Genomic DNA, 20,018 nt, shown 5'->3' with positions numbered 1-20,018 from the left:
TTTAGTGCTCTCTGAGTTTGGTGCTTTTCTTGCAGACATTTCATTACCAAACTAAGTAACATTATCAGTGCTAATAATGTTACCTAGTTTGGTAATGAAATGTCTGCCAAAAAACAAAACAAAAAAACAAACCCAAGCTCAGAGAGCACCAAGGAGCCCACAATAAAATATATCAAATAAAATCTCCTCTTTCAGAGGCAGCCCTCCCTTTCATTACTGGTTGTTAAAGAGATGACTTATTGTGACCTTTCTAAAAACAAGCTAGCTCGTCATACCGGGAGAGAAAGTCCTAGTTTGTGTCTTTTAATTATGCAAAGCGACAGCACCAAAGTTAGTATTGTATTTTTCACTAAATATTCTCAGCTTGATTTCAGAGCCAGTATCTAGATTTATAAGGAACTCCCCACCGAAACTACAGGAAATACAGTTATTATTTCTGCATGCATAATAGTTATTTATGAGATTAATGATGTGTGTGCACAATCCAGCCATACGCAGTATCCCCCTGCCTCAAATAACACAGTATCAAGCTTCATTGTGGCTTCAAGGAAATTACATCGCCTAAGAGACAACATCAGAAATGTTGATTTGGAAGTTGAGTATTATTGGGCTGCTCTGCAGCTCAATAGTAAGAAAAATCACTGGAGAATATAGCATACAATAAGCACACTAAAAAGGGCGCGTGTCGAGGCTTTTATTTATTTCCTCAGTAAATCCCATGTTATCTCCATCATTTTTCAAGAGGCCTTATCATTAATATAATTCTGTAAGTTTCTTCTCTGTGCTTAGCTGAATTAAGTACTTTATTTTACCATGTAGAAACCTACTTTTTTAAAATAAAAAAAAGAAAACATTTCATGCCTCTGTGAAGTCAGACAAAAATAATATTATAAAACCAATTAAATTATCTTAGACTAATTATCTAAGACAATTATCTTAAGCTCAAGACTATGAAACAAAGACAGAGAAACGTTTTCTCACCACAATCGTTAGGCAAAGCTCGGGGAAAAAAAATCAAATTGTTTTTTGCTCAGCTCATGATGGCATTTTCTGACCCCTGGTAAAATGTTAAAAAATCTCCAACTATTTGTGTTAGACAAAGGACTGCAGCTCTATAGATGTTAAAGATAAAACAGTTTTTGTAAGCCACCAGAATGAAAATGCACAGTACTTTTATGAACTTTTTTTTCATAAAAGAGGAACAAATGAACTTGTGATCTGTGGTTTTGAAAATTAGATTGTCTAGGTAACAGAAAGAAGATGATTACGGAACTTTAGAGAAAATGATAAATCTACAATCTTTTTTTCTTTTCAATTTTTCTTCTAGCTTTTTTTTTTTGCACTTTGGCTTTTTCTTTTGTTTCTTCCTTTTTCCTTTTCTCTTCTGACTCTATTTTAATTGTGTTAATTTTTACTCTTCCATTTGAACCAAACCAAAATAACGTCGGTGAGGTCCTTGGTGCTTCCTGAGCTTCGTTGTTTTCTTGCAGACATTTCATGATCAAACTAGGTAATGTCATTCGTACACTGCAAGAAAACAACCAAGCAAAACAGTGTCTATGCTACAGATTGGGGAAAAAGGACTGAAAACAGAGCTTGTCTTAAAAGTGAATGTTTCAAAGCAAGCTGATTTGTTTATTGCTTTTCACAGAAATAGACTGATGGGACTTTGTATATCCTTGTGAATATTCAGGTGTCCTCTTGAGAATTTTGCAAAGCTGCTTTTGGCTAATTAAGAAAGCTACTAGGATGTGCATGAGGCTGTATTTTAGGTTCAAATAAGCACATATGCATATTTTAGGATGAAATGTGCCAAAAAGTTTTTTTTTTAAGAACAAAATACTGGAGAGGAAAGAAGTATTTTATCGGCAAGGCATTAAAATAATGTATGCTTCCTTGCATAAATCATAGACAAATCACAAAATAGGCTGGAGTACCCAAGAAATGGGAAAAAGGGTAAAACTAACAAGGACAAACATGGACCTGTTTCCCCATTAATGCTAGCAAACATCAATTCATCCAAATCTTTTCTTCTATGATTTTGCATTAAATTAACTTCCTTGCTTCCATGTTACCATTTGTGAAGTTCAGCATGTGCAACAGAAACAAATTATTATATTGGATATTACTTATGTGGGAATGTAATTGTTATTATATTGTTATATATATTGTTATATTGATAAGAAGAGTACGAATTATTCATTGTAAGCACATGAAATATGTACCTAATCGACACACGGTTGAAGTGGGATGGATGCATTGTATATAAGAAAATGTAAAAAAAATATTAAAAATAAAAGAAAAAATATTTTTTTTTTCATTTTTAAAACAGTTTATATGGATACCCTTTTCACAGTTGTGATGGTAATCAGGAGGAAGAAAGAAACAAAATCCATCTGAGAAGCCCACACTTATGTATTAAATCTATCCCAATAGTATTCAATAATATCCCAATAAAAGCCGTGGTGGCACAGTGGCTAGAATGCAGTATTGCAGGCTAATTCTGCTGACTGCTGGCTGCTAGCAGTTCAGCAGTTCGATTCTTACTGCCTCAGAGTTGACTCAGCCTTCCATCCTTCCAAAGTCAATAAAATGAGGACCCAGATTGTTGGGGGCCATATAAACTGCTTAGAGAGGGCTGTAAAGCACTATGAAGCGGTATGTAATTCTAAGTACTATTGCTATTCAATTATCCATCAAAACATACCATTCCAAAGCATTTGACTATATACTAGTTAAATTTCAAAAGCTCTCCTCGGACAATAATAAAGTTAAGGGATGGCAAAAGCTATTAAAGTTGTGTATTATTTTTCTTTGAAAAGTTTTCACCTGTTCCCCAGACCCTTTCTTTATATTCCTATTTATGTCATCTTCTCTCTAAGAATGGAACAGTCGTTTGCAAAGGCAGTATTCATTTTTCTACCAGCATTTTATTTGAGAAGTTAATATGGGGAGGAACAAAGTTTGGAGCGGGGATTCATTGGAAAAACATAGGTTGGTTGTAGCCTTCCGAATAACGGCTGGGCATTTCCTCACCAATAAAAAGAAAGTCATTGTGGCCATTTAAGAGGAGAAAACAGCAGCTGTGGAAAAGACTTTTTCATCCTGCCTTTATTAATTTACCAATAACTTAAAGCAGCGAATATATCAGTGGTGGGATTCAATTTTTTTTATTACCAGTTCTATATGTGTGGCTTGGTGGGCGTGGCAGGGGAAAGATACTGTAAAATCTCCAGTCAGAGGTGGGATTTGCCGGTTCTTTGAACTATTCAAAATTTCCACTACCAGTCCTCCAGAACTGGTCAGAACCTGCTGAATAACACCTCTGGAATATATCCAATATATGTTCCTTTGCCTATTCCCCCCTTTGCTGGCTGGGGAATTCTGGGAGTTGAAGTCGGCCAGGCTTAAAGTTGCCAAGGTTGGAGCCCCCTGCACTAGCATCCTAACCCATGACGGTATGGTCTGTTTCTCTTCTTTTCTTTTGCCACCACTGCGCTTAGAATGTTCTGCACTCTCGTAGATTGAAGACTTCATTCCCTTGAGCGTTCGTCTTTTTTTCCCCCCCTCACGCATGTTGATTTCAAGTTTATAGCATCCCTTCTTCCTCCATAATACTGATTGTGTGCAAGCATGAGGGGAAGTGAGAGGAGCACAGACCTGGTTCCCACAGAACACTTAACTGGGTTAATGGAGTGTGTATATTAATGTGTTGTGAAAATAACAAGAATTAATCCAGTCAATTAACCTCCCGGATAATTTAACAGCCCAAAGTCAACCCAATTGTGTGCGAGCTTAACCTAACTCTACCAAGCTAGCAATGCTACAGGGAAAACCCAGTTAATTGACCCTTTCTGCCTACTTTGTTTTCAAAAAAGAACTGGAAAGGAAAAGGGATTGAGAAGGCAAACACACACACACCCCTTTTCTTCTTACTGCAAAGGTTTGGCAGTACAAAGAAACAACACAAAAGCTGATTTCTCTGCCCCCCACTTTTGCCTGCCTGACCAAAAAGACGGGGCCAAGGGAGGATTTCAAGGCCTTCCGGGCACTGGTGGGATTCAATTTTTTTTACGACTCGTTTTGTGGGTGCAGCTTGGTGGGCATGGTGTGTCTTTATGGCGTGGCTTGGTGGGCGTGGCAGGGGAAGGACGCTGTAAAATCTCCATTCCCTCCCCACTCCAGGGGAAGGATAATGTAAAATCCCTACCTCACTAACCTGCTTTCCAGCTCCGTTCTCCTGTGCAGGGCAACAAAAGAAGACCCAGCCAATCAGCTGGGACTTGGGAGGTGGAGAATAGATGGGGGCGGAGCCAGAGGTGGTGTTCAGTAGGTTCTGACTAGTACTGGTAGCGGAATTTTTTTTCCAATTTCTTTTTTTTATTTCAATCTGCATATGCACAATCCATTAACAGTGTGGCATCAATATATCATGTATTTTAACACAGGCAAAATTAATAATACCAATCATATCTCTCAATGCATATATTTCACATTAATTCATAATCCTTCAATGCTTATTTTCAACCTTTCAAAACTCTCTCCAAATGCCTACCACCATATCAGTTAAACATACCTAGTAATTCCATTATTCAATTTTCTCCCTGCTTTTATTTTATTTTTTAAAATAAAAAAAATCTCATTTGGCAAGCAGTGTGGTTCCAGGTTTCACATCTCAATACAAACATGACCATAGTTACCTGTTCATTATATTTGTTTAGTTTCATATTGCATCATCCTTATTATTGTTAAATATTAAGCTTATCCTATCCAATTCCAATTCATGTTATATTAATACATTCTCATATCTTATTTTACAATGTTATCTAAAATTCTCATCTCATTTCTGTTGTCATTTCTCATATTACTTTTTTCTGTCAGATTTGTCATTTTATCAATTCTTATCTGTACATATAATTGTCCCCACTGGTTAATAATTCGAGCTAACCACCTTTATTCTACCTTAATATCAATCTCTCTGTCTAGTATATAACACACATATATATATTTCTCTGATTCCGCATTATATTTTCTCAAACACCTTATGAATCATCTATACATTACAAAATACTATTTTTAATATATTCTTATACATCACAACATATTACCTTGCAGAATCTCCTTCCTTATCTTTTTTTTTTCAGCCATTATCTCTTACTCTTTGAACAATATACTTTCTTTTCATCCTTGTTTGTTTTTTATTCCTCTTTATTTTCTGGTCCTTTCTCTTATTTCCCTTTTTTCCCATTCTTATTCCTGTCCATTTCTCATTCCAGTTATTAAATTTCTCTCTCTCTCTCTTTTGATTTTTCTTTTGTCCTTCCTTTTTCTGTTTTCCCCTCTCCCTTTATCCATTTACAGTGCTTTACAGTCCTCTCTAAGCAGTTTATAGAGTCAGCATATTGCCCCCCAACAATCTGGGTCCTCATTTTACTGACCTCAGAAGGATGGAAGACTGAATCAACCTTGAGCCAGGATTGAACTGCTGGCAGTTGACAGAATTAGCCTGCAGTACTACATTGTTACCACTGGGCCATCATGGCTTAGATAGCAATAACAATGGCACTTAAGACTTATATACTGCTTCACAGTGCTTTACAGCCCTCTCTAAGTGGTTTACAGAGTCAGGATATTGCCCTCAACAATCTGGGTCCTCATTTCACTGGCCTTGGAAGGATGGAACGCTGAGTTAACCTTGAGCCAGTCAGGATCGAACTCTTGGCAGTGGGCAGAATTATCCTACAATACTGCATTCTAACCACTGGGGGGGAGGGAGGGAGGCAGGGAGGGAGGGAAGAGTAATAGCACTTAGACTTATATACCACTTCACAGTGCTTTACAGCCTTCTCTAAGTGGTTCACAGAATCAGCATATTGCCCCCAACAATCTGGGTCCTCATTTTACCAACCTCGGAAGGATGGAAAGTTGAGTCAACCTTGAGACTCAACCTGCCGGCAGCTGGCAGTCAGCAGAAGTAGCCTGCAGTTCTGCACTCTAACCACTGTGCCACTATGGATTATAAAGCATGGTTTGTAGAGTAGTGCAATGCATAAAGCCAAGTAACTGTGGTTTATTCAACACACTGAGATTAAAGCAAACCATGGCTGGGAGAACTGTATGGACTCAGACACTGAAAGGGAAAGCAAGGGAAGTTAAATAAATCTGGATCTCTTAAAATTGATTGCCAAGGTGACTTCTTTACCGTTCTCTCCATCAGACTTTCTTTCATGATCGGTATCAGTGAGGGACAAAGCTGAGTTTGCACGGCTTGATAAACAGGAGCTGTGTTCAGATTTCATGCCTGACATCCACATCCTCAAGGCCTGATCTGGTGAAGCGCCTCCTTCCGTCTCAGTATCCATATCCGACCCTATCTCGATAGGATAGCCGTGTTGAGAAACTGTATGGAGGTCCCCCTGGTAGCCAGCACACAACATATGGGAAGAGTCACAGAATTCCAGCTCTGCAACAAATTGGGGGGAAAAAAACAGAACGTGGTTTGTATGATAAAAAAAAACAGTTCAGTTTTTTTAAAAAATTTGCACACAACATGCGTATGGACCACATACCCTTCTCCATCCATGTTCCAGAATTGTGTTGATTTTAAATAAGCTCAATATATTAAAAAGCAAAAAAAAAGATGACTTACAATTATAAAAGAAGAAGGAGGAGGAAGGAAAAAAGAGAAGAAGAAAATAAAGGCTAAAGTGGAGACAGTTTGGTCTAGTGGTTAAGGCACCAGGTAGAAACCAAGAGACTGTGAGCTCTAGTCCAGCTTTAGTCATGAAAGCCAGCTGGGTAGCTTTGGGCCAATCACCAGGAGATGGGAATTCTAGCCCTGTCTTAGGCATGAAAGCCAACTGGGTGACTTTGGGCCAATCACCAGGAGACTGGGAGTTCTACTTCTGTCTTAGGCACAAAAGTCAGAGCTGTTATTGTGAGGAAAATTAGGAATGTTCATCACCTTGAGTTATTTATAAAAATAAAGGAAAGATAAAAACACTAAAAATAAAAATAAAGTGAAATCAAAAAGATATGGATATATATTCACAGACACACATATATCAGCACTGGAGTCATTATTCATTACAGTGGTCTGTAGCTGATCTATATAAATCAATTCTGCAAACCACTGAATAACGAGAGCCACATGTTTGTCTTCCTTATACTGAATAGTAACTTTTTTCCCCCTGAAAGTCTATTTTTTTTGTCCTCATGTCAACTCCCATGTGATGGAGATCAATTTCAAAAGAATATAAACCTCTGAAAATATTAAATCTCAAAGTTGAGCTAATCCATGTAATTGTTTCTTATCCAAATGGTACAATATATTCAAATACAGCATTAATTTCATTGCATCTCCCACAACCTCAATGCAACAAGGTCATATCTGAAATACTATTTCTTGTCCAAAAGGATATAATCAAAAAATCAATTTTTTAAAAAAATTGGTTCAGTAAAATGTGCAAAAATACCCCCAGCAAAACGAAAAGCAAAAATACATGTGCATACTTAACAGATTTGGCAGGGGGCAATGAAAAAAAGCAAATAAAAATAGCCTACATTTTAAAAACAAAATTATAAAAGGGATTCTAGTAGTTTTCTCTTTTTTTTAATCTTTCTCCTATCTCTCCCCCCCCCTCAGTTTTTCACTGCTATTTGAATATGTTATACTTTATTATAGACATTACTACTCCTTTCCATTTTGACCATTTTAATGATGATGCTTTTTAAGATTAGATTACAGATTAATAGAATTAGAAGGGCCCTTGTAGGTTGTTTAGTCTAAATCCCCACCCAAGCAGGAGACCCTCCACCATTTCTGACAAATGGCAATCCAGCCTCTTCTTGAAAGCCTCCAGTGATGAAACTCCCACAACTTCTGAAGGCAACTTTGTTCCATTGGTTGGTTGTTCTCACTGTCAGAAAATTTCTCCTTATTTCCAGGTTGAATCTCTCCTTGATCAGTTTCCATCCATTATTCCTTGTCTGGCCTTCGGGTGCTTTGGAGAATAGCTTGACTCCTTCCTCCTCTCTGTGGCAGCCCCTCAAATATTGGAAGACCACTATCATGTCTCCCCTGGTCCTTCTCTTTACTAGACTAGCCATGCCCAGTTCTTGAAACCGTTCATCGTATGTTTCAGCCTCCAGTCCCCTGATCCTCTTGGTTGCTCCTTGCACTTTTTCTAGAGGCTCAACATCTTTTTTATAATGTGGTGAACAAACCTGGATGCAGTACTCTAGGTGTGGTATTACTAAGGCTTTATAGAGTGGTATTAGTACCTCCCTTGATCTTGATTGTATCCCTTTGTTAATACAATTTAGGATTGCATTAGATTTTTTGGCTGCTGCTGCACACTGCTGGCTCATATTTAGCTGGTTGTCCACTAAGACTCCAAGATCCCTCTCACAGTTACTGCTATTGAGCCTGGTTTCACCTATATGTATACTTTTGGTTTTTCTTGCCTAAGTGTAGGATTTTACTTTTCTCTACATTGAATTTCATTTTGTTAGATAGATTTATTTAAAGAACTTTCTTTTCCTGTTTAGTTTTGAAATGAACTCTGGAGCTAAAAATGCCCATGATGCCAGGAAGCAGAAGGTGGAGCCCTTGTTATCTCTTCTTACCTTCTTCCAGGACCCCTGATGTCATATTGCAAGAGGGACAGAATGTAGTGACCCATTTGTGCTTTTATTTTTACAATTTGCTGTTTTCAGATACAGGCAGTCCTCGAATTATGATCACAATGGAACCCAAAATTTATGTTGCTCAGCGAGACATTTTTTTGTGAGTTTCGCCCCATTTTACGACCTTTGTTGCCACCGTTGTTAAGTGAATCACTGCAGTTGTTGAGTTAGTCACACGGCTGTTAAGTGAAACTGGCTTCCCCGTTGACTTTTGCTTGTCAGAAGGTCACCAAAGGGGATCTCTGACCTGGGACACTGCAACCATCATAAATATGAGTCACGATCATGTGACCATGGGGATACCGCAACAGATGTGTGAAAAACCACCATAAATTACTTTATTTGGTGCCATTTAAACTTTGAAGGACACTAAACAAGCTTGTTAAGTCAAAGGCTACCTGGACATCTGTGAACAACACTTTTGAAAACTTGTCTGGGTGCTCCAAATATGGACGTGCCTTCCAAAAGGGTGTGCTTTGCTGGGCTCCAAAAACTAAGAAGGACACATTGAGATTCTTCTGAGCAGTTTTTCTCTATTTAAACCAACTTCTTGCACCCTAAGACACATAAACTGGGAACTGTTAAAGAGGAGCCATCTTCACCCTTTTTTCTCCCATACAAACTATAAAACCTACACTGTCTTTTGCTACTCTGAAATGCACTGCCTCCCTCCTGGGAATCCTGACAACATTCCATCACAAACACTTGTTAAGTGTGGTGCTTCAACTCCCAACTGGATGTGTTTTTTCTCTGAAGCTCTCCGAGTGGCCTAAATGTTGGAGTTTAGCTATGTACATCTAATCTTGTTAGCTCCGCTCCCGAATATTCCCCGGAGAAGAGACAGCTCAGAGCAGGGTTTTGCATTGGTAATTTAGGCACTCATTTTGGTACATACACATAGATACTCATATGCAAAACCCAGACTGAGTTTCCAGGCTGATGACAAGAACTTTATGATTCTCATCCTCCGCCTTTAGCCAATATGTGAAAATAGACTACCGGATTTATCATAAAGTGGGGATCTTTTCTATTTTACAGCAGATTGCATCTTAACAGAATGAAGGGACTTTGGAAGTCTTCTAATCCAACTCTCTGTTCAAGCAGGAAACCCTTTCAGACAAATGGTTGTCCAATCTCTTCTTCAAATCTCCAATGTTGGAGCATCCACAACTTGTGGTGGCAAGTTTTTTCCACTGATGGTTCTAGCGGTCAGAAAATTTATCCTTAATTCTAGGTTGGAGCTCTCCTTGATTTTAAGTTTTCATCCATTGCTTCTTGTCCTGCCTTCAGGTGCTTTGGAGAATAGCTTACCGTGTTATGATAACACAGAAAAAAAAAACATTTGGTTTTAATGGGAAGGGAGCAGCAACGTTCCAGTTCCAGATGATAAGTAGAGTCGCAATAAAAAGAAAATGGAAAAAAGCAAGAGAGGAAAAAAACCAAACTCCATCTTTCCAAATTATTCAAGTATCAGAAAGGAAGGAGGCCTGGATGTTCTCTCTTTCTCTTGAAAAGGAGCCCTCATACTAAATCCAGTGATCTATACATAGCCATTCAGAGCTCAATGATGAAGAAACATGTACTAAGACTGAGAAGAAATATCTTGTTGGAGATCTTCCTTGCCAAAGGAAGCCCTTGAGACCTTCAGCCTATATTTCCCATGAAGGGTTGAAATAGAGAACCCTACAGGGGACTTTTAGTGGAGACATTAAAGAAGTAGAGAAATTCCCCATGAAGTAGATTGTGATATCAGCCTTAACCACAATAGACTGAGATTTATCAACCAGAGAAATGCATCCACTGATCTATCTGGAAAGGATGCCCAACAAAGTGTTATAGCTTAAGATAAGTGAAAAGATTCAAATAAGAACACTATTTATCTTTATTCCTGGATTATAGATAATTACTTTTCCCTTTTCTTCTTCTAAGAGTGTCTTGAGTTTCTGATCAGAAAAAAACACCCAGATACAGTTCTGATTCCTATGGAATTAAGAATTTACTTTTGGAATGAAGGTGTGAGCCTTGGAAAACTCCCTCACCTGACACCTTCAGCTATTTTTCAACTTAAGTGCTTGAGAGAAACCAAACCACTTTTGGAGAGAAACCAAAATGATTCAAGCAGTAGGTGCAAAGGGGCAAATCCCATGATGTCAACCTACCCACTACCATGGCTTAAAGCTCTTTTTAATATGGGGATAGGAAGCTTCAGACACCTCCAAAATACCACCAAAAGCACTGGAAAGAGCAAAGACTTCCTCTTAATAATAAGTTCCCATTTAAACCAAACAACAGACATTCCTTCTGCTTATATCAACCTCAGAAGCTCTGCAAAATTGGCAAATAACCATGAATTCCTGCAAGATGATAAGCATGGTTTGAGCAAAGCTTTTATAAATAATTCTGGTTGGGTGGTTGTCCCTACTCCATCCTAAGGTGTGAAACTATAACCACCTGGGATTCAAGATGTTGAAACTATTCCTGGGACAGAAGACCCAGCAGCTGTGGAACTACATCTTTTACATGGACATTATCAGTTAATCAGATCTGTGAACCAAGGTCTCCTGGCCCACCAAGGAGCAATCAATATTACTCCTGCTCTCTGCTGACATCCTGACCATTAGCACTCAGCCAATCAATGCAATCAACGGAAGTCCACACATCTAATAATACTGGAGCCAAAAACAAAAAAACAAAAAACCAATCCAAACTATACTTCTTCCCCAATATGAAAGAAGCAGTGTTGATGCCTGGGGGCCTCCTCTATGATAGGTTACATGGTAAGAACTACAAGCATTCATTAAATCGAGTCTCTTGTAGTTAAGGCTAGAATATGGAATCAGCTCTCAGACCTCCTAGGAACAAAAGGGAGACAATTTAGTAGAATTCATTTTCCATTTTTTGAATGATAATGGTTGCTTAGCATCTAAGATCAAAAATTGAATGTGATCTAAGCTGGTATCTTCCATGAAGATTTGTAATTGCCCAGTGACTGATTGTCGTTTGACCTCTTGGGAATTTTGGAGACATAAGGATCAAGAGTCATTTGAATTTAGGATAGGCACTGTAGCAAAACCCCGAGAGATGCTGGAAAAACTGATAACTTGTATACAAGCTGTTACCTCTCTGTCTTTTAATGACCCCGTAATCCCTTGCATCAGGGCAACTGAATGGAGCTGAGTGTGTACTGGCCGGATGCCCTTCCTGTCACCAATGCAGAGTTTGCAGCTGATATTTACTCATTGTGCCCAGAGAGAGAAATATCTGCCGCTATCTAGGATCAAACTCACAGCCTCCTGATGGTGAGGTAAGAGTTCCACCTCTAGGTGACAGAACAACTCTGTGCAAGCTGTTATGAGGCTCCTTAAAGTAAATTCCATGCCTTGTTATCCGAGTTTGCACAAGGGAATAACTTTCTCATACCTGTGATTGACAGCCCTTAAACCCCAAAATTGCAACAGGAGCACCACTAGACGGATCTGAGAATCACGTGGTTCATTAGCAAAGGATAATTCCTTGAGGAATGTACATGTTAAAATGTAAAATGTTAAAATTCTATTGAAAGTTGCTTCCCTTCCCCCAAAAGCCACCAAGACCACATGGAAACCTCAACCGCATTAAGGTAAAGCAGACATGTCTTGCAGGCCCCCTTTTTAATAGGACAGAATAACTGCAAATCCATGTTTTTCAAATTCAGCAATTTTAGGATATGTGGGCTTTAACTCCCAGAACTCCCCGGAAAGCCACCGAGTTCAAGTCCACACATCTTAAAGTTGCTGAGTAACTCTTAAAAAGTAAACTTTGTAAACTGTGAAAAATCTGGTTAGATCAGGATCAGGAAAAGTGCTTTCCACTCGAGGGGCAAGTCCTTCTGCTCCTCCATATCAGAAAAAAGCCCAATCTCTTTTTATCAGCAACCTGATTAAAAAAAAAAAAATTGTAGTGTAGGACTACTGTAAAGAGTGAGGTTTTTCTAATATTTGATTTTGAGCTGGCAAGCTGAAAGATATAATCTACCCCAGCAATAGAGGTCACAGAAGGAGATGTAAAAATTAGAAGATGTCATAACTACTTAGAACAAGAAACTTCAAAGCCTCATCCATTAGAAAAAAAGACTTGCTGCAAACTAGAAAAATTCAGGTTTACGCCAAATTAAGGAAAAGGAAGAAACTGAATACTTTATAACATGTGTCAGAGTATATTCATGAACTGGAATAGAGCATGGTAACAAGGTCAATCAATAAATAGGCATAGCAACTATATCCGCCAATGAGGCCAGTTTGGAAACTGAAACTAGAAGTAGTGTAGGCAGGGCTCTATACTAAGCTCTGCAACTCTGCAGCTATGTGAAGTTCTGAGTGTCTATTGAAAATGAAACTGCTTCTCTTCTCTTGCTTGCCTGGTGAACTAAAGTAAAAGAGAAACTAACTTGCTTGCTGAAGATTGGAGCTCTGCTCTGAACTTGTAATATGTTTCTGTCTGAGTTTGCTCCATGTTGGAGAAATCTACAACTGGTTTGTAAAATCTACTTATTATGTTTATAAAGATGTTAAATCAGCCATCTGTGTTTATTTTTATGGTGCTGAATTAATGTTGCAAAACTCTGAACAACATGGGACTCATTTTATCAACGGTTATCCAATAAAAACTGAAATTAGAAACATGGAAATATAAGAGGACTAATGCTACCAGGAAGGTTTGCTAAAATGGATAAGCAAATATTATTATTATACGACTAATGCCAATGTAATGGACATTATTGTAAACATTATGACTATTACTTCCTAAAATTAGTTGTACCTAGACAACACACTTTTATTTAGAAATGGAATTTTTATATGTAATTACAAAGAAAAAAAAGGAAACCAACTATTCACATTTGTGGGTGTGTATGGAACCCCCAACATTTAATTGCTAAGGCATAATTAGAACAATTCATGTAAAATTTTACAAACATTTATTAGAAACAGAACTAGAACAAGAAATTGTCAAAGGAAATATGATTGCGTGGAGCAGAAACGTGGGACAGAGCATTTCCCTAGCAGAATGGGAAAGGATCTGGAACAGGAACATTAAGATCACGAAATCAGCAGCTTATAAAGAAAACTCATATAAAATGTTTTATAGGTGGCACCTGCCTCCTTCGAGATTGGCGAAGATGCACCCCAACACGAGCCCCAAATGTTGGAAATGTCAAAATATAGAAGGTACCTTCTTCCATATGTGGTGGTCATGCAAGGAAACCCAGAAGTATTGGAAAAAAATTAGGTGCTGGCTAGAGGAGATAACCAAGGAACAAATTGAGTACAAACCAGAGTCCTTCCTTCTAGGAATTTTTGATAAACAAATATCCAAAAAATCAAAGTATATTACAATTCATATCTTAACCGCGGCCAGACTGGCATTCGCCCAGTGCTGGAAATTACCTTCCATCCCCACTGAACATATGGTTATCCAGAAAATTTTACAATGCGCCGAAATGGACAAACTAACCCAAGCATTAAAAAATAAAGAATCCTCAACCTATTATAACAATTGGAGTCCTTGGTATAATTGGCTAAACCAAAGATAGATCACTTCTGGGAAAATTAAGGCCGAGGGCTTCCGAAGCAGAGATAAAGGAAAGCACCGCCGATGATATTTTTGAAGAAGAAAGGATCGTACAGACAGTCACAAAAAATATGGTTTTATTTTAATTGTTTTCCCTATTCTACCCTCCCCTTCCCTTACTCTTCCCTCTTTCCTCTCTCAACCCTTCCGCTCTTTCCCTCTTGGCCTATACTAAGGCCTGTTTGTCTTTTTGTTGTACATAATTTGTAGTTGTGTTGTTTTTTTAAAGGTAAAATTAATAAAGTTTTTTCTAAAAACAAAAACAAAAAACAATTCATGAGTGGAACAATTTGCCCCCAGAAGTTGTGAGTGCTCAGACACTGGAGTTTTTAAAGAAGAGAATGGACAACCATTTGTCTGAAATGATACAGGGTTTCCTGCTTGAGCAAGGGGTTGGACTAGAAGACCTCCAAGATCCCTTCCAACTCTGTTATTTCATAATATCAGGTTTGTTTGTTTGTTTTTGCTGTTTTTCTTCCAGACAGGACCATGCAAGGTCTCAGCACTGGATTTACATAGCAGTCTTGTCTGTTCTGACACCCTTTGTTTTCCACCATGCCAACTTCAACTTTCATTGCAACAAGCAGATCCTTCATTTGCCTAATCTGTGAAAAGGCCTTTTCTGGCTATAATAGCCACAAGGTGGCACTTTTGTTAAAGTAGAAATTGGTCATGCAACTGTTCTTTGGTCTCGTCCAGGTGGCTGGAGAGGGAAGGTCTACTTTTGTTCCAACTCAACATTATTCAAAGACCCGTAGATCAAGACCAAACTTGATAGGACCTCTCTGATGAAAAATTTCCAAAGAGATTTCATCCGCTAAAAAGAGTAGTTCCTACCTCCATGGTGTTTTCAAGCTAACTGCCTCACTCCAGGGTTGACCTCCCTTCGACCCGACGCCATTACTCGCCTCACGAGGTTGGTAAAATGTGGACCCAGATTGTTGGGGGCAAGAGGCTGACTCCGTAAATCGCTTAGAGAGGGCAGTAAAGCACTGTGAAGCTATTGTTAGTGCTATCTCAGATCCCAAGGTTTTGTACCACTCCCATAATTGTTTTGTTTCTATAATAATTTGTACCATTAAGCCCCCTGATTGAAATTGGTGTGATTCTTGCTCCCTTGAGCCTGCTCTGGCGTACAAGATTTGACAGTTCTCAATCTGATCAAGATTTAGGCAGTGGTTTAGTAAACACCCTACTACAAATGCCACTGTTGTATCTAGCACTTTGGTGGGTCACAAAAAAGCAGACAAGAAGGTTCCAGTCCAATGTACTTGGAGATATATTTCATTTTAGTGAGAATGAGTTAAGTTGCAACTACGTCCTTTTCTTCTTCATCAATCTTGCTAAACAGTCCCAGTGAAAATTGGTCAGGAAAGGAATTGCTTTTAGTTTCGGGCATATGCCCAAGATCCTGCTCCAATTCATTATAGGTAATCCTTCACTGCTGGGAAACATTTGTGTTGAGATGCCAGCAGCACAGAAAACATCTGCATCCTCCACACATCTGCCATGACTCACCCAATACTCCAGATAATATAACATGGCCTGTCTGCTACAGTGAATCCATATATTCTGAGAATTCAGCGATAGATATTTAAAAATAGAACATTTCACTGCTTCAGGTTGCAGGCAGGGTCCAGGGCTCTGTTGCTAGGATCAAGGACTTTAACTCAATCTTTATCTAAACAAACTTCCAGTTATGCTCTTCATTGTGATATTTGTTCAATTGATGGTTGTTTTTCAAGCAAACCAAAGTGGACGATACTAGAAAAAGGAGAGTAAGCAATCTGGTATCTGTATCTCATGGTGCCTGTCTTGGCCTTACCCAGAAAGAAAGAAAAAGAGGAAGAAAAAATAGGAAGGGAGGGAGGGGGGACGGAGGGAGGGAGGAAGGAAAGAAGGAAGGAAGGAAGGAAGGAAGGCAGGAAGGCAGGAAGGAAGGAAGGAAGGAAGGAAGGAAGGAAGGAAGGAAGGAAGGAAGGAAGGAAGGACAGCAGCTAAATAGGTAGGCAGGAAGGTAGATAGATAGATAGATAGATAGATAGATAGATAGATAGATAGATAGATAGATAGATAGATAGATAGATAATATATGGGTTGGATGGATGGATGGATGGATGGATGGATGGATAGATAGATAGATAGATAGATAGATAGATATAACAGACAGAAGATAGATGATGATAGATGATAGCTAGCTAGATGACAGGTAGGTAGGTAGATACATAGGAATATAGGTAGAGATAATAGACAGAAGATAGATGGTGATGATAAGTGATAGCTAGCTAGATAAATAAACAGACAGACAACAGAGAGACCGACCGACCAATATCCTTCTTTCTCTGGGGTAGGTTTCAGTTGGTATTGATAGATGAGGAAAGATCCAGACCATGGCCCATATTTTGTGGGGTGCCTCAGGGCTTGGTTCTCTCTCCCCTATTTAATATCTATATGAAGCCACTAAGCAAGGAGATCCATCCATTTGGGGTAAGATATCATCAATATGCGGATGACACCCAGCTTTATATCTCTACTCAGGGTCTCTTTGGGGGCCCTTTGGCCTGTCATAGGCCACACTGCCTCTAATCTGCCCATTGTCTGATCACATAATATTACAATAGCCTCCGTTTAAAAGCTGAAAAGCAAAGATGCTAAGGATAAATTAAGCTGCAAAAGAATAAATGAGAGAAAACAAGATATCCACAAGAAGAAGAAAAAAAGAATAATTCCCACCATCAAAACACAGTGTCTTTGGTGCACAAAGTAGCTGAATTGAGAGGCAGGTGTGTGTGTGCATTTATGTGCACATGCATGAGGTCTCTATCTAAACACATACACATATGCATACAAAAAATATGGTGATGTAAAAATAAGGAATCATATTTAGCGTAATGAATATGTTATAGGAAAGTAAGCAATAAATTTTTTCTCTAGCCAGAGGTGGCTGTGAACTGAAATGTAGCATCCAATTAATGAATGCTGCAGTGAACTACTATTATTTTTTTTTACTATCTGATATTACAGCAATGTCACAGTTCAGCATTTTCTCATTTCTTGGCATTTAATTCCATTTTGCATTTAACTGTACACTTAATGTGATTTTCACTGTTTGGGGGGGAAAAAACCCATGAATGCATTTGCCAAACAGAAATATGGAATAACTGCCTTCGGGAAAGCTGGAAAAAAAATTCAAGAAAACAAACGTGCAGAAATCAACACTGCCAAGCGTGAATTGCCAATTGCTTGGATTACTGGTTCATCACCCCTGAAATATATGGGTGAGTTGCTCAATATTGTGAGTCTCCTATTTTTCAGAGAGAGAAAAGCAGTGAAATATGGGTGACTCCGTTTGGGAAGAAGAAATCTCATCTTTCGAACTAATGTTTTTGCTTTTAATTAGGAATGAAATATTTACTTTTCAATTTGGCAAGAGCAGAAACCTTCTGGAAGAAAAAGCAAGCAAACAAGGAACCTCTTAAGTGGCTGTTTTATTTTGCTCTTTCTCCAGAGAACAGAAAGGGTGTCCTGGTTTCTATCAGAGAAGAGATGAAATTTTTTTTAAAAAGTACATTCTTATAAAAATTCTAGTACAGAAGTTCACAAGCAAGAGTTCCTATCTCCTCAAAACAAGAATGAGATTTTGCCCAGCAGAATTGCTGATGGTAACACATTAGGTTGCTTTCCCAAAGTCTTGGTATGTCTTGCCCCAAACTAGGTATGTCTACTCTGATGAAGAGAAGGACTAGGGATGACACGATAGCAGTCTTCCAGTACTTGATGCGTCAACTACTCTCCAAAGCACCTGAGGATGGAACAAGAAGCAACAGGTGGAAGATCATTTCTCGAATGCCATCACTCTGCTAAACAAATAATTCCCTCAACACTGTCCAACTATTTACAAAGTCTGCCCTACTATTACTATTAATCTTCCCATCACTCCTTATCACCCATCCCCTCCCACTTGTGACTGTATGACTGTAACTTTGTCAGATGTATCCTCATGATTTATATGGACTGTTTCCTAGTATGATTTGATTGCTTATTGTACCCTATGGCTATCATTAAGTGTTGTACCTGATGATTCTTGACTCTTGACGAATGTATCTTTTCTTTTATGTACACTGAGAGCTTACACACCAAAGACAAATTCCTTGTGTGTCCAATCACACTTGGCCAATAAAAAGAATTCTAATTCTAAATCATTAAAGAGAGATCTAACCTAGAACTACGGAGAAATTTCCTGACAGTAAGAACAATTAATCAGTGGAACAACTACCTCCAGAAGGAAACCCTATGTCACACTTTGGTCTAGTAAGACCACACCTGGAATACTGCATCCAGTTTTCATCACCAGATTATAAAAAGATGTTGGGATTCTGAAAAGAGTATAGAGAAGTGCAACAAGGATGATTAAGGGCCTAGAGACTAAAATATACGAAGAACAGTTGCAGGAATTGGTTATGTCTAGTCTAGTGAAAAGAAGGATGGGGCTGACATGATAGCAGTGTTCCAATATTTGAGGGGCTGCCACAACAAAGAGAGGGTCAACATATTCTCCAAAGCACCAGAAGGTAAATAAACATAAAGATAGAAACTAATCAAGGAGAGAACCAACCTAGAAATAAGGAGAAATTTCCTGACAGTCAGAACAATTAATCTGTGGAACAACTTGTCTTCAGAAGTTGTGGGTTCTTCATCACTGGAGGCTTTTAAGAAAAGATTAGACAGCCATTTCTCTGAAATGGGGTTGGACTAGAAGACCTCTAAGGTCCCTTCCAACTGTTATTCTGTTACCATTTCAGACAAATGACTGTTCAATCTCTTCTTTAAAATGTCCAGTTGATGTAGCACCACAACTTATGGAGATAAGCCTTTCCACTAGTTAATTGTTCTCACTAACAGGAAATTTCTCCTTAATTCTAAATTGGATCTTTCTTGAATAAGCTCAAGTGCCCTTCCTAACAGTTCAGATGGGAAATACATTTCTTCTTTCCTAATCAAGAAAGGCTTTGTTGAATGCATCAGGATTTTTCCATCCCCCCAATTGCCAGCAACTTACAGAAAATATTAATTTGCCTAATCCTTTCAACCCATGAATCTGAAAGTTCACATGGGATTATTTGCACGTCTGGATGGCATCTTTTTTTTTTTTTTTTTTGAAAAATGTATATGAATGTAATCTGGGGAAAGAAAAAAAATGATCTCAGTTTTGTGTGTAAATAGGCTTTTAAAAAACACAACCCAACTTTGTGCTGAAATAATGCATAAAATGCATTCAAAATGTAGTTAATTATATGCAAGAGAGGATTTCATGCTCAGCTTCAAGCCACCACAGTGAGGGATTGTTTCATTTATTTGCAGCTTGTTGTCCCCTTATACACTTGGGAACGGAAAGCTAGATAAAATGGATCTTTCCGTAGATCCAGCGGCATTTTCTCATTCTCTCAGAACAAATGGGAATAAAAGTAGAAGCTATTGTCATGATCCTGTCAGGGGGCTCTTCATCCAAGGAGAAGGAGCAAGGATCAGACAAAGTATCCCTAGGCTCAACTCTGAGGAATTGGCCTCGAGGAATTGGCCTACCAGAGTGGTAGCAGAATAGATGTTATTCCATTCTTTGCTCATCAGTTCTGACTTCAATGCTCAGACTCAACCATGCAGGGAAAGGACAGAGAGGCCAAGAAATGCTTGGAAAGGAAACTATCAACTAAGACTGTCAGTGG

General features: G+C 38.5%; 2 protein-coding genes across 4 annotated transcripts in view; one reads left to right on the top strand and one right to left on the bottom strand.

The window, feature by feature from the left end:
- Nucleotides 1–20,018, bottom strand: part of TENM1 (teneurin transmembrane protein 1) — a 441,878-nt gene that overhangs the window by 248,243 nt on the left and 173,617 nt on the right. For all 3 annotated transcript variants that reach the window (XM_087972076.1, XM_087972078.1, XM_087972077.1), the window contains exon 3: nt 6,203–6,463. In XM_087972076.1, the coding sequence (XP_087828202.1) occupies nt 6,203–6,463 (261 nt within the window). The remainder of the gene's footprint in view (nt 1–6,202; nt 6,464–20,018) is intronic.
- CYSLTR1 (cysteinyl leukotriene receptor 1) overlaps nt 1–20,018 on the top strand; it is a 650,975-nt gene that overhangs the window by 460,846 nt on the left and 170,111 nt on the right. The window lies entirely within an intron of this gene.

The sequence above is a fragment of the Notechis scutatus genome, chromosome 10 (genome assembly GCF_049901735.1).
Source record: "Notechis scutatus isolate UNSWTSFEM ecotype Mainland chromosome 10, rNotScu1.2, whole genome shotgun sequence".
Lineage (NCBI taxonomy): Eukaryota > Metazoa > Chordata > Lepidosauria > Squamata > Elapidae > Notechis > Notechis scutatus.
The sequence above is the reverse complement of the archived record's forward strand: the minus strand, read 5'-3'. Positions and strand labels throughout refer to the sequence as shown.